At 37.6% G+C, this 15,340-nt stretch overlaps 2 protein-coding genes across 2 annotated transcripts in view; one reads left to right on the forward strand and one right to left on the reverse strand.

The window, feature by feature from the left end:
* PLCZ1 (phospholipase C zeta 1) overlaps positions 1 to 13,919 on the reverse strand; it is a 49,187-nt gene extending 35,268 nt beyond the window's left edge. The window contains exons 1-5 of the mRNA XM_026035567.1: positions 13,906 to 13,919; positions 13,479 to 13,602; positions 10,920 to 11,154; positions 1,661 to 1,862; positions 55 to 199 (exon numbers count right to left, since the gene is read on the reverse strand). Of these exons, the coding sequence (XP_025891352.1) occupies positions 55 to 199; positions 1,661 to 1,862; positions 10,920 to 11,154; positions 13,479 to 13,602; positions 13,906 to 13,919 (720 nt within the window). The remainder of the gene's footprint in view (positions 1 to 54; positions 200 to 1,660; positions 1,863 to 10,919; positions 11,155 to 13,478; positions 13,603 to 13,905) is intronic.
* Positions 13,920 to 14,412: 493 nt separating this feature from the next.
* On the forward strand, positions 14,413 to 14,968 carry CAPZA3 (capping actin protein of muscle Z-line subunit alpha 3). The gene is given in 2 exon segments (XM_026035549.1): positions 14,413 to 14,538; positions 14,540 to 14,968. Coding segments are annotated over 2 exon segments (555 nt in total).
* Positions 14,969 to 15,340: the final 372 nt, after the last annotated feature.

Raw genomic sequence — 15,340 nt, forward strand, 5'->3', positions numbered from 1 at the left:
CAACGACTTTATTAAAGCCATAACAATTCAGCCAATATATTTATATATACTTACTGCAAATGCATATTTGTCTATCACATGAATTACAGAACTAAACGAAATTTTGCTTGTTAAAGTGTGCCCATGATACACAACGGGTTCGTTGTGCGAGCCATCCCAGCAGTCAATTTCCAGGCAGCGACATCCTTTTAGCAGAGCACTTCAAAAGAACAAGAGTACCAATTTTACAATCAAATTGAAATATCACATTCTCTTATACATGTTGTTGTATTTCTGTATCATTCTGTATTCTCATTATATGCCTGCTGAATGATTACAAAAAGACTGCCTATCTTCACAAAAGAAAATAAATCCTATCAAATTATAGAGATATGAAACAGAATTATATTTTCTGTTGATAATCTTAGGAATGTTAGGTAATAAACCTTATTAGAGCATTGAGGAAAAAAGTATATTGTGTGAATATTCTTCTTTAAAAGATTAAAAATGAGAGACAAAGTTTTAATGAAAACAACCTTGAGGGGCTAGCAAATGGTTTCTTTAAATAGAAATACTTGTAGGCTTTTTATTATTATTCCAAGACCGTGTGAATATTTTAAGAAACATTATACTTAAAAGTATCAGCAACCCACTTAAGAGACGTGGGTTATGCTTCTTTTCGTCCTTTTTTTTTTGAATAATTTAATTTTTCCACCACATCTTATTTCTAAAAGAAAAGCCTTAAATGGATGCCCTAAATTTACTCTATTTCAAGTTTTAAAAAGCTAATGGTACCTCGTGTATATCCTAAGTTTCTATCATTTGTCTTGCCACTAACGTAGATGTTCTTGCAGAGTATTTTACCTAGATACTGATCTCTCCTTTAGATATTGCCCTTCATATGTTAACAGCAGCTTAACAGGCCTCTAGCTGCATATGTCCTTATGTTATCATTTTCCATTTCCTTCAAAACCAATAATAACTAAGCAGTAAGAGGATTTTATAAGACATTCACAATTATTTTAAACTATGCAGTATTTGCCACATATCATTTTTAGTATTATTAGGAAGAGATTCACAAGTGTTCTTGGTTGTTGCAAGTCATTACAGGACATTCAGAGAAAATTTCTGTCTCTATCCCTACCGACTTTACTACATAACCCATTTTTCTCCATCTATGTTCACTTCTTCTCAATGTTTTTCGTCATTAAGGCATTCTGCTTTCCCTTTCCTCTTGGAGCCATATGTGCCCACATAGCCCTTGTTTTTTTTTTTTTTCCTTCCAAACGGATTGCATTGCAACATACAGTTCTCAGCTACCCTTGGCACTCCCCTATCCTGGGCCCTAAGTGATGTGCAAAGATAGAGGGAGTTATTTATTCTTGCATGGTGTGTTGAAATTAAAAACTGATTTAATTGTATATTGTACAGCATATTATAGATGTCATTTGCTGCAAGGTAGATTTTATGTGACGCAAGTGAAAAAGATAGATCTTTTTCAGACCAAGAACAGATGGTTTGGCAAATATATTGAAATGTGTACACACAAAGTAAAATAACGCTCACATTTTCCACTTGATTTTTCTGTCCTTTACTGCCAAAGAACATTACATATGAGGTAGGATTCATTTAAAAAAAAAGCTCAAGGGTATTTTTTAAAAAATTAGAAGTATCTAAATACCTGGCATAGCCCCATAAATGACTGGGCCCTATTAATTGGTCTGATATCAAATAGGTGTTGTGAGAAGATGAAATAAAATAATCACATAGCGGCTGGCTCATATCTTGGTAGACAATCTTGTGATCTTTTCTGAATATCGAACAGTCTTCTGAATTCAAGTATCTTATAAATCCTTCGAATGACATCTCCCTCCTTTTCTTCACTGAACAAAAAGAAAGCAAAATAAATCTGTATAAAGTTAAACTGAGGGTTATGTCTGTATACTTTCTCTAATTTGATCAATTCCAAATATTTCTAAAGGTTATAGATCATAGCTATTTCCTGTGTTTTTTAAATTAATACAGAACAACATAACCGAAAACATTCTGGAGATTATGAAGTTCAAATTGATGAGATGCAGGATATGAAAATGTTCTGATGCTTTTATTCTTCTATGAGCACCAGGAAGAAAAGCTCTGCTGCAATAGTTCTAATAAAATATAAAGGAAAATATTTGCTGTTGTTTATTTTTGAAAAGCAATATGCCAGTCAATAGAAAAAAAAGAATTTTTCTTCCTCTGCGGAAATAAAAGAAAATATTCTCCAAAAGGTTAATCAAATACTGGTGAAAAAATCTTGCAGAAACTATGATTCCCACTAGCAAACATTTCCTCGATAGTGAAAAATCCCAAATAGATAAAGACTAAAAATTGTTTAAAATAAAATAAAGTAAAAATAGCATTTCAGCAAAATAAATGTCTGGTTACGAAGATGAATAGCAAATCAAGGATATTGTATTACTGTCTCTATAACAAAATGTGCTAATTGCCATCATACCAGTACACTCATTCCCTTTTGTTTTGTTTTTAACTGGTTTAATGACAAACAGATCCATTATGCTGCCAACTGCTGCTCCAATGTCATACTTCAAAAGATATAATTTTGCAAATAATATAATTTCTGAAGTCATCTTTGCTTTGAAATGTAGCCTAGTTGGAATTAGTCAAAGATTTTGCCTGTGTTTTGTTGCAAAATAACCTTTTCATGAGGCAGTTATTTTCGTTAGCATAGTAGGATGGGGGAGTTTAATCAGTAAGTAAACAAAGGTTATTTTATGGTTACAATGGCTTAAAGAGGTCGATCTTTACAAAATTTTGCAAAAAAAGAAACCCAAACCCTTCTCTGACCTATTAATTCTCAGTACATTTATAAGAATCATGAATTACAGAATAGAATTGCAATACTCGATCTTTATTTAGTCTTGCTGACTAGAAGTTTTGCATCCAAATAAGAAGTCACTAAAATCATTCTGATGAAGACAACACAGAGAAAATAATTATTTCTACGTTGTCCATTCTTTTGAAGTAGGAAACTTTGCAAAGTTATAAAAAACTAAATGGAAACAGGAAAGTAACAACAGAGGGCTTCCAGAGATTGGTCATACATACGCTGTTCTCTTTAAACATACAAGTGCTATTCCTAGGAGATTTCTATCTAACCTGTTTTTAAAGACATGTCCCTCAGTGAAGAATCCCCACACTCCTTAGAAAAAACAATCCAAGGCCTAAGTAACCTCATGTTCAAGTGTTTTCCCTAACATTTACCGTACATTTGCTGTACATTGTCCCTTGTCTTTCGTACTATTCCCCTCCTTTTCTCTCAGTCCCCTATGTGGATGCAGACTGCTGTTATGCCTACCCTCAGGCCATTGCTTTCTCAACAAAATCCAGTTCACTTCATCCTTCTGCTTAGGTTAGATTTTCTTTAAATTCTGACTGTTTTCATTGTACTTCTTTGACTCTTTCCAATTGGCTAACACCCTTCCTGATGTGTGATGTCCTTAAATAGAACACAGGGCTTTTCCTTACAGAACATAGGGCTTTGTTTTCGTGTTTTTTTTTTCCCCTATATCACTTCTCTGATTTGTAAAGATAATTTTGTTCCTTAATATGATGAAACTTCTTCGTTACTGGTTTCAAATCTAAGTTAATAAGAAAACCTTCTATTCTATCATCAGTTCATCAATGCCATTACTGAAATCTGAATCCCAAGACAGTGCTCAATGAATGATGTAGCCTTCTATGTTGACTCCAAATTACTGATGTTTATCTTTCAAGATTAATTTTCTAATGAGTTTTATATCTACAGAATGAGGTTTGCATTTTGCCTGCCTCCTTAACATGCTTATGAAAGTGCAAGAGAATGCAAAACATTTTTACCATCAATGTATGAAGTCCAGTTTTCTCTTGTCCGGTGTGTTATTCTGTTACTGAAGGAAACTAGAAATAATTTATTCAGGAAATGTTCCTATTGACTGTTACTCTTCCATACTACCTTTTGGCTGTTTATGTATATATTACGTTTTCCGATATTCTTCTGGGACTTGACCAGTATCTAGTTCCCTGGATTTTCCCATTTTAAAATATGTGCTACATTTGACCTTTCTTCTTTCAATTCATCAGCCATTCAACATGATTTGTCAAAAATAATATGTATTAGTTGAGCTTGCTACCACCAATTATAAGAACTCATGGATTAGTCAACCTGTCCTCACTGATTTGAAAATATTTAAGTCATTAAAAATTTTTTACACTGTTCTCTCTACATTTTTGGCTGAGATCTTATTCTGGTCTCATTAATAACGATAGCACCCTTGTACCTCCGTAGTGGATCAACATTATCCTGGTTTTCCTTTTAATGAGCCTGCTTGCGGAATGACCTGTTGTTAACCTGCTGTCTCTTGATAGTTGCATCTTGTTTAGGATCTTGTCTGTTTTGATTTATCCACATGTTCATGCTGTATGTTTTCTCCTGTCATCCTCTTTTGGATAGGTGGTAATCAAATTTAATGATATTCTTTTCTTCCAAATAAAATTATGAAATAAATGGTGATTTTTTTTTTTCCTAAAACTGGCTATTTACATGACCTTTCCCCCACCTGAATTCTTTCAGGTCTCATAAAACAGGGTCTAGTCATTCTCTCATCTCACCCAATTTTTTATTAAATCTTTGGGAACCTGAATGAAGCATCCCTTTTCCCTGTCAAATTTGATTAACAGGTGAAAGGTTTCTAATGAGCACACAGCTCTGTCACGCACACACACACACACACACATGCACACAGAAAAAGAAGTTTAAAAGATGCTAAGACATTCTGAATCACTCAAATTCTTTATCTTCGGCAGACTTATGTTTAGTATGAAATTTTTCTTTAATCTCAAAAAATCAAGATTCCTATTTGAAATTTATACTAAAATGAAGAGAGAACAATGTGCAGAACAAAACAGACATGTGGGTGTTTGGGGGAGACAACTGTCAGGTATTATCCACATTCACTTAGAAGCACTGCCTAAAAATGGATCCCCAAGCCAAAAAATGGAAGCTTTAGCACACACCAAAAAAAATGCACATGTAGCCTTCTTCCATTTTAAACTGCAGACTGAAAAAGGAAAAGCAATGTACTCCATATTTTTCCTGAAGAAACTGAATTATCCTTCAGAGTTTTCAGGCTCAATAGCAAAGAAGATTCTTCTCCTTGAGCATGCAAACGCTATGAATGGACTAAATGTTATAGATCAACTATTCAATGCTATGTGCATGCATAAAAAATCTAGTCACTATTTATTTTCATCTTGACATACCAATGCTATCAAGTTAATCAAATAGTGATTGCTGTTAGTAGCAAACTTCTCAATCAAGTCTCAAAATCTGCCCTTCTCGCTTACTGCAATGTGTAAGACAAGGCTAGCAGCTGAGTCTAAGAGATAATCCTGATAAAGAATATTTTACACCAAATTCAGACTGACAGTTGCACAAAATGATCTATTACTGCACCATAAGAATCAATGATCATGTCAATCTTGTCTGGAACTTCCCACTAACTATCCCTGACTGAGAATCAAAGGAGCATGAACAATACAGCTGTTATTTCATTCAATACAATTATTCCAATCACAAGATTAACAATTAGTTCACAGATGAAAAAAACAAAATGCTAAGTCAACTTTTGACTTAGCATTTCAAATTTAAACCAGACAAGAATTAAAACTCTAGAAATTTTATGTGATACTTACGAAACTTAGGAAACAGTAAGGTGAATCAAGAACTGGCTGGATGGCAGAGCTCAGAGGGTTGTGCTAAATGTCACCAAATCTAGTTGGAGGCCTGTGACTAATACTGGCTCCAGTGCTATTCAACTTGGATGACTCAATCAATATTAAATCATTGACTTGGATGAAGGCACAGAGGGCACCCTGAGCAAGTCTGCAGATGATACCAAGCAGGGTGAAGTGGCTGACACTCCAGAGGGCTGTGCTGCCACTGAGAGGGACCTGGACAGGCTGGAGAGTTGGTAGAGAGGAACCTCATGAGGTTCAACAAGGACAAGTGCAGGGTCCTGCACCTGGAGAGGAACAACCCCAGGCATCAGTACAGATTAGGGGTCGACCTGCTGGAGAGCAGCTCCACAAAGTGAGGCCTGGGAGTCCTGGTTGACACCAAGTTAACCATGAGTCAGCAGTGTGCCCTTGTGGCCAAGAAGGCCAATGGGATCCTGGCTGCAACAGGAGGAGTGTTGCCAGCAGGTCAAGGGAGGTGATTCTGCCCCTCTCCTCAGCTCTGGTGAGGCTGCACCTGGAGTACTGGGTGCAGTTCTGGGCTCCCCAGTATAAGATGGATGTGGAGCTCCTAGAGAAGGTTCAGTGTAGACCTACAAAGATGATTAAGGGACTGGAGCATCTAGCATATGAGGAGAGGCTAAGGGAGCTGGGCCAGTTTAGCCTACAAAAGAGAAAACTGAGAGGGAACCTGATCAATATGTATAAATACCTGAAGGCTAAATGTAGGGAGGAAGGAGTCAAACTCTTCTCAGTAGTAGCGAGTGAGAGGATAAAGGGAAGGGGTACAAGTTGAAACACAAGAAGTTCCGTCTCCATATGAGGAAGAGCTTCTGTCCTGTGTCAGAGCCCTGGAACAGGCTGCCCTGGGAGGCTGTGGAGTCTCCTTCTCTGGAGGTCTTCAAAGCCCTGGATGCCACCTTGTGCCCCATGCTGTAGGCGTCCCTGCTGGAGCAGGGGGTTGGACTGGATGATCTCTAGAGGTACCTTCCAACCTCAACTATTCTGTGATTCTGTATTTTCTAACTCACTGGAGGTTATTGAGTGCTTAACTACTTTGCAGATATTAACTTTCCCATCAACATAGATGATTCAAATCATAAACCTTTAAAATCAGCAACTTCATACATAGTTACTTAATAAACAGATTAATTCTCAGTAAGAATACGACATATCCAATAAAATATGGTCCTATTTGAAAGAAAACTTCAAAAGGCATAGTATATAGAATCAAATGTTTTATAACTAATACTGGACAATGAGTAATTTTTAATGAAATAACAAATGCTTTCTATTTCTTGTAGAAAGAATGATCCAGTTTCTTCTTTCTAATACAGAGGGAATGATCAGCATAGACCTTCTGGGCTATTATTCCAAAAGAAGATTTTCTCCTTGGGCTTAGCTCTGATTTTCCTCATGCTGTTTTCAATTCAACTCGGTACTACAGACTGGGAACAAAGCTAACCAAGTTAAACATCTGATCTTCAGCTTCTATTGAATGTAGCAACAGCCTACAATAAACTGCAGTTAGTTCTGCTTTGCTTTCCTCAGCTTAGCTGCAATTTTTGCCTCTACTTATGTTCAGGGATTCTCAGAAAAACCAACATCACTACTTGAAGCAGCATTCAATAGCTGAAGTGCACCAATACTACGGACTGAATAAACTCCACTCATCACCGACTTCTTATGACATGATTTAGAAAGGGTGATCTGGTACCTATCTAAACCCAGATCAGAAGAGCTAAATAAGTTAAAGGAAATTTGAGTCTCAATCTCTTCTTTGCTTCTTGGTTTGTTTTTAAGCAGTGAAAGAAACAAGTTGTTGGGGAGATACATATTTTGAAGAGTTTAGCAGAATAGCAGATAAGTACCCAGAGGAAAACTACATAAAAATGGTTTACAATGACCGACAGAGAATGGGAGAACAGAAGATATAGAAATGCAAGGGAAAGAGATAAAATAAATGATAGAGAAAAGAAATGATAATACACTTCAGAGAGGGGAAATTGTTGTGGAAACAAAGAAATTAAGACATAGAAAAAATAAATATATGAAAAATAAGATGAGACTTTTACAGCACTAAGTGTAGGTTACTTTTTCACATAAGAGTCAGAATATTGTTTTGGTTTTGTTTATTTAAATCATTCATACAACAGAAATTGCTCCTAAAAACATTTGCCATCACAGAAAATTCTTTCCATGGGAAAAAAAGAAGGGCTTTGTGCCCAAAGATGCCTAACTGAACAGGGAAAAGAATTCTTCTTGCTCAGAAAAATAAAATATTTGGTCTGCAAAGTGCTACTGAAACCAGGAAGAATCCAATCTTGAACTCCATCTTTTAGTGTGAATTAGATAATATCCATTTACTGCAACAAGAAAAAATTATATGGCTTTGCTGAGTCATAAAAAAAATGAAAGCATGAAAAATAATCTACAAAACTGCTTGTCAATGGTGTGGGCAGGCTACAAAGGAGGAATATAGAAATATTCCCAGGACATGCAGAAATGGCTTTGGGAAAGCCAAAGCTTGACCAGAATTGAAACTGGCAAGAAAAATAATGAGTGACAAGTAGTACTTCTATCACTGTGTTGGCCATGTTCTAAGCAAGGAAGAGGAGGGCCTAAAGGAGGCAGATAGTTCAGTGTTAGTGGATTATACCACTTCATACCCAGTGTCTTCTTTGTGTCAGCCTTCATCAACAAGGTGTTCCAGGCCTCTGTGCCTGCAGGCATAGTTCAAGGAGGAAAGTAATTACCAACAGTGGAAGGGAATCAAATCAGGGATTACTTAAGGGAACTTGACATATACAAGCTAATGGGACTAAATGGGATGCATCTGAAGATGTTGGAACTGTTGGCTGATGTTACTGCAAGGCCCTTCTGCATCAGTCTTTCTCAGGCCATGAACGTCTGATGAGGTCCTGTTGACTAGAGAGACACAAAGGTTGCACCCATTTGCAAAATGGGCAAAGAATATCCGAGGAACTACAGCTTACTTTCATTCCTGGGAAAACCATGGTGCAAGAACTCTTGAAAGGCATTTCAGGGTACATGAAATAGTTGTCTCCCCATAAAAGAAAGGCATTGGCTGATTGGAACAAGTCCAGCAAAGCTCAGAAAGATGATTAATTGACTGGAGACACCTGAGGAAAGACTAAGAGATCTATGAATATGAAATAGAGAAGGTAGGTCTTAACAAAATTTACAAGTACCTGATAGGAGAGGAGAGGAGAGAAAAAAAAAAAAAAAAACCCAGAGCCAGACTCTTCTCAGTGGTGTTCAGTGAGAGGACAAAAGGTAATGGCCACAAACTGAAACACAAGAAATTGCACACGAACTTCTTCAAGCGAGGGTCAAACACTGGAACAGCATTGACAACAGAAGTTGTGGAGCTTCAGTACCTGGAGATATTCAAAACCTGATTGGACATAGTCCTGGGCAGCCTGCTCTAGCTGATTCTGCTTGAGCAGAATCACCATTCTGTGATTCTGTGAGAGGGAATTCATCCCCATCAAGTTTGCAGATTACAGCAATTTGGGGATTCAAGCAATACACTTGAGGGCAGAGCTGCCATTCAGAAGGCCCTATACAGGCCAGAATAAGGTCCAGACAGGAACCTGAAATTCAACAGGAACACATATAATGTCCTTAATGTGTGAAGAACGAATCTTCTATAATGATACAGACTGGGCACTGACTGGTTGGTGGGTGGCTCTGCTGGAAAGGACCTGAGGGTCCTGCAGTAGCAGTGAGCCCTTACAACAGTGGATATTAACACTGGGCAGAATCCACAGCAGAATGGCTGGGGGAATTAACTACTACTCTTTACTCGACATTTTTTACACCGCATCTATGTCCAGGTTTGGGTCTCTCAATATAATAAAGGTGTTGAATAAGTGGAACAGTCCAGCAGAAGGCTGGAGGCCATAACCTGTGAGAATACAACTAGGGATCTGGGCTTCTTCAAGCTGGAGAAGACCTAGAGAAGATCTAGTACTAGTCTTCTAGGAATGACTAAGAGTTTTTTAAGTTGAGAGACAAGTTCTTTATGGAGATGGGTCATGGAAATGAAAGAGACAGTAAACATAGGCTGAAACATAAATACTTGTGATTGAGTAAAAAGAGGAGAAGACTTGACTGTAAGGACAGTCAAGATGTGTAACAAGTTCCCCACAGAATATCTTGTCTCTGTCTTTAGAGGTTTCCAAGATTCCAGTAGGAAAATTCCCAAGCAACCTGGCTAAATTCACTTTTGACCTTACTTTGTGCAGAGGACTGGACTAAAAGGCTGAGGTCCCTTTCCATTTGAAAAATTCAGGAAGTGTTTTAGTACATCATGGATATCTTTTCAAATGATATCCAACTGAGGGCAAACTCAAGAGTAACTATTCTAATTTTCAAGCTTTCTCAGTAGATGTATCCTTGCATATTTTTCCCTTCTGCAATATCTACAAATTAGAGGATTCTTATGTTTAAACTTTCTGCTATACAACACTCAAACATGGACACACCGAGTGCAGGTGTGTATGTTTCAGGAATATGTCAGATACACCTGAAAATAGAGGCAGATGCATTTCCTGTAATTGAGTTTCCAAAAGAAACATCCTGTACTGATCAGACAATTTGCTAACAAAACATAATTTCTATTTTTTTTTACATTCAAACACTAATATTCCTATATTAACTTCTATTTCCAAAGCAAAATGATTTTTAGACATATAGTTAAATCAATAGACATATAGTTAATTCAATCTTTGTAGTAATGGACACTGATAAGTCTTTTGGGCATTGGGATTTAGGACAGTGTCTATCAGCTCATCTACTCTACTAAATCTGCATTTTGTTTGAAGCAGTCTGCCTGTAGGTTTTGAACCAGTCAACTTCAGCAAGGATTGAGAAAGATCTGGAAGTAATGTGCTAACAGTGAACAATATGCAGTGCAAATTTACAGTGTTTATCATACTTTCTTCTATTACCACATCCTTAGCAATTAAAGACATAAATTCAATATATATACAACATGTATATATTCATGTTCACCAATAATATACATTAGTTTTCTTTAAAATGTCCATTTCTATGGTCAGACAGGCATTCAAACAAAACAGACTAAATGACAGAACCACAGCAATTACCTTAAAATTAAATCATTAAATGATACATACCTTCCTCGATGGGTTCATACTTTGAAATAATTTCCAAGGCAGTTGTTTCATTAGCCTCTGTTTCAAATTGTTCTTTCTTGAGGAAAGTGATGAGCTCTGACTCAGCTAGAATTTTTTGGTTTGGAGAATAAGTGCAGAAAAGTTCATGGAATTCAGGTCTGTGCACAAGAGTTCGATAAATCGCCCTGAAGTCTTCTATGTTAATAGTGGGGGCCTTCCGTTTGTCAACGGTTTTCTGGAAAAAAAAAGTCAGTAAAAGGTCTGCAAAGATTTAAGGACAGATGAGCAACAGTCCTCTAAAACATATTACAAGAGGTAAAGAACTTCTATGTGCAACTTTTACAATTTGTCCTTGTGATTAAAAAAAAAAAAAGTAAATTACAATACATTGTATGACATAACTAGCATCTGTCACAGTACATTTATATATAATGCATATACAGTATTAAAACTTGCTATATAATACGCCAATGAAATAGAATTCAATATTTAAAGTCCACAGCGTAAGAACTATATCAGTTCAACTGAAACTTAAACACTTGTAAACACTTTATGTTAAATTTACATACAATATACAGTAAATATTAATATCAAAAATGAAATAAGTTTGACTAAATTATCTTGAGATCCAAGCCCTTCAATATGTCAAATAAGAAGCATTATCTGAAGTTTGGAGAAAAGATACTTTATAAGAACCTACAGTACAACCTTCCATTCTTAACAGACCAGCATGTTTAACTCCTACAAATTTATTTGCATATTCAGAATTCTTAAACCAAAAGCTTGTTTTCATAAATACAGCTTACAAAGTGTTAGCATATTTATTAATTTTAATATTTGAGTATAAAAGCTACTAGAAAAATCAAAACAGTGAGAGAGACTGAGTTGAATACTGTTTATTACTGTTTCTGGAACATGCGTTTTTCCTCAGGCTTGACAGTGCTATTTATCCTGTTTATGCTATTAAAATTTTCTACACAAAATGTGTATTTGTGCCTACAAAATGTAGATGTTTCTAGCTGTGTAACTTGTGTTTTGCTAAAAGTTGCCAGATTAAGACAAATGGGGATTTTATTCTAAAAAAAAAAACATAATAATAAAGGGCAAAGATTGTAAATAAATGCCATTCCATTGCCCCACTGATTATTCCTGTAAACTGAGCAAAATGCAAAACCCAAAATGTTTGCAGATTTTTCTTCACTGCTCAACTAACTCCTCTTCAAGAAAGACCATGAATACTCAAGACCTAATGGTATGTTATGAGATTCTTCCTATGAAGTAATATTTCTCTTTCTCTGAAAGAGAAAAACCATAAGTGCAAAGCTATATTAGATAACCAAAATAGGAACAAATGCAAGTTTCATGGGGAGTTCTAACCAAATCATTTTACAAATTCATATTTAAGTATTTTCTTGGAGTTGGTTTACGAGAAAATTAATTATCATCTTCAACTAAAATCATCAGCAAGAAATAATTCAATGCAAACACTAATAATACATTTCCATCAATGCTTGAAAAATCACGAATTTAAGGTTGATATCTTCCATCTATTTTTAATGTCTTTAACAATCTGCAAATTCACTCATGTCTGAAAAGCATGAAAAGAAATATCAACTCTATCAGGATTTAGGAGACCTTTATGTAGTTATTGGCACGAAATGAAGTTGAGCAAAAAGAGTAATTTTCTATCTCAGTTATGCAGACAATACTACTGCACCCAGGGGTGCTTTGAAATAATTGTTATAATGTAATAATTATGTAATGTTCAAGGTAATAATATTTATTATAAGTTTTTAAAATAAGTTAAAAGAGAATAAACAAAAGAAAAAAGCCGGTTCTCTAAAAACCGTATAAGGTGTTTTTAGTCTTGTATAACTCTTTGATTAACTATTGATGTATAGTTTTAGTGAAAATGATGGTAGTAAGATATCCTTTCAAATTGCTGATCATTTTTACAAACTATTGTAAGAAAGCCAAATTGTACTGAAGCCAAAGAAAAAAACAATCAAAATACTCCAGACTCCCTCAAAACCAGCTAGCTGCACTGTTAAGAATAATTAGATCATACTGATAAGTATATTGTATTGTTAAATATAATAGATTAGGCTTGTTCTATACAGGTCAGTTGCTCAAATAATTATTCTCTTCTATGCCCACAAATTGATCATCTAAAATTTCTCGCTGAAAGCAAAGTCATTGGAAAATAGAAAAGACAATGATAAGGAGTTGCAAGTCCTTCTGGCTTGGCAATTCTCTCTCTGTACAGCACAAGACATTGAAAAAAAATTATAGGCAGCAGCCCTCACTTTTAAAAAAGACTGAGCTCCCTCAACTATTTTTACCTTGGGCAAGGCAGAAGGAGGAGAGAAGAACAAGTCTCTGTGGAGAAATACCAATATTTTCCTCTACAGCTTGGCATAATCTAAGAGTTTCTATCTGTCCAGAGCTTAATCTCCCCTACTAAACCTGTTCAAGATCAACTGTTTTTTATTTTTATTATATTACTTGCTCAGCTGACCTTGTAAATGTAGGTAACTGATTAATCTATACATTCCTTACCTTAAAAAGATGTTTCACGTGAACGTAATCGAAAGGGATTTGGAGTTTATCGAGCAGTTTCATTGTACTGTCTAAATCGATCTTCCCGCTTCTGAACTCATTCTGAATGATGGACAAAAACCACGTGCAAGGGGAATGGGGTTAAGGAGATTTCTAACTCATTTTGGTGCCTTTTAAAATAGGGTGCAGGGAGGGACCCATGCCTGGAGACTCCGAAGGCTAAAGTAGCAAAATGGGACAAGATGAAGGGTATCATCAAGGTAAAAATGAGGGCAGACAGGTGTGAAAAAATCCCTTGGATGGGGAGGCTGCATGTGAAGCAGCAGGGGCCCAGATGGTCCCTAGAGGCTGCCAGCCCCTTCCCCTGGGGACAGGCAGGTGCGCGGCCATGGTAGCGTGGCACAAAGGCGATCCAAGAGGAGGATATCTGTTCTCTTCCATGGCCGTTCCGCATCGCCGGCTCCGGCTCCCCTCACTGCGGTGGTGTCAGCAGTGCGCAGCAGGACATCACCTCGGCCCCGGGCCCCGTGGGGGCTTTCCCCTGCTCCCCAGCCCCACTGCCTGGCCCCCGCCCCGGATCCCCAGCTCCCGCCGCCGCCTTCTTTGCTGGCCCCACTGGGGCTCCGCTGCAAGGCTGCTGTGAGGTCACAAATGACCACCATCTCCAGATGCTCGGCCACCATCTCCAGTGGTCCAGCCAGCATCTTGTGCTACCCAGCCACATCTCAAGGTGTCTGGCCACCATCTTGTGCTGCCTGGCCGCCATCTTGCATTTCCTAGTCACCCATTTTGCACTGCCTGTCTCCATCTTGTGCTGCCCAGCTGCCATTTCACACTGCCCAGCTACGGTCTCACACTGCCTTTGGAGCTACGAGGTGCCCTGCCACCATCTCACCACTTGTTAGGGGGCCCCGGACATGTGCCCAAGGCAATGATGAGGGGGAACTGCGCCAAGGGCCTGGCTGCCAGTGTGAGCCGCCACTTCCCCTCTGGCAACAGCTGCGTCTTCCAGAAAAGCGCGAGGAATGCGCAGGTCTTTGTGGCCTCTGTGGAGGCTCACCCAGTATGAGCCTTCAGGATGCTGGAATGGCCTCTGGAAATCCAACTGGACTCTTGCTCTCACTTCCATCACCATGCAGGTGACAGGGCTCTTCCTCGTGCAGATGCACTATGTCCAGTGTGCCAACCTCCACATCACGACCAGAAAATCAATGAGCAAACCACTCAACATGACCGATTGAAGTCAGCTCGCCACAAAATTTGTGAAGTTCATCAAGGTAGAGGACAACAAGCTGCACATGGGCATCCTGGAAAACATGTGGGTCTTGTCAGAGTGCATATAGGGGAAAACTCTGTGGAGAAAACTCCCTGTCACCCACACTTTTATAAACTGGAACCGGCTGCTGAGCGAGCAGCGTCTGTAGGTGAATGTCTCCATCCCAGAAGTACCTTTATGTCTATTGAAAGCACTATTTGATATAATGGTCTAAATAGAAAATAAGCAGAGGATGAAGAAGAAGCAGGAGAGTCAGTTCATTTGTTTCTGGATAAACCAGGAGACTGCAGAAGCTGTCATCATTGCATCACCAGTTTTTAAATAACTCAGGTCTCTAGTGACTAAAATTGTTTACCCTTTGTATTTTCTTCTTGTACACTCCTTTCAGCTCTTTCCAGAGGTCCTGCTGACAGTCACTGCCAGGGCATTGCACTGCTGTAGTGTGACCAGCAAGGAAACTCTTTTAAGTTCTTTCGTGCCTTCCTTAATTTGAAGCAGTGCTTTACAAGGACTAAACTTCCTAAAAAATATTGCAATGAATTTTCAAATGAACTTTTTCTTGCAAATATTATTTTAAAGGTAAACA

This window comes from Nothoprocta perdicaria, unplaced genomic scaffold (assembly GCF_003342845.1).
Source record: "Nothoprocta perdicaria isolate Ctin4 unplaced genomic scaffold, notPer1 scaffold_161, whole genome shotgun sequence".
In the NCBI taxonomy this organism is placed as follows: Eukaryota; Metazoa; Chordata; class Aves; order Tinamiformes; family Tinamidae; genus Nothoprocta; species Nothoprocta perdicaria.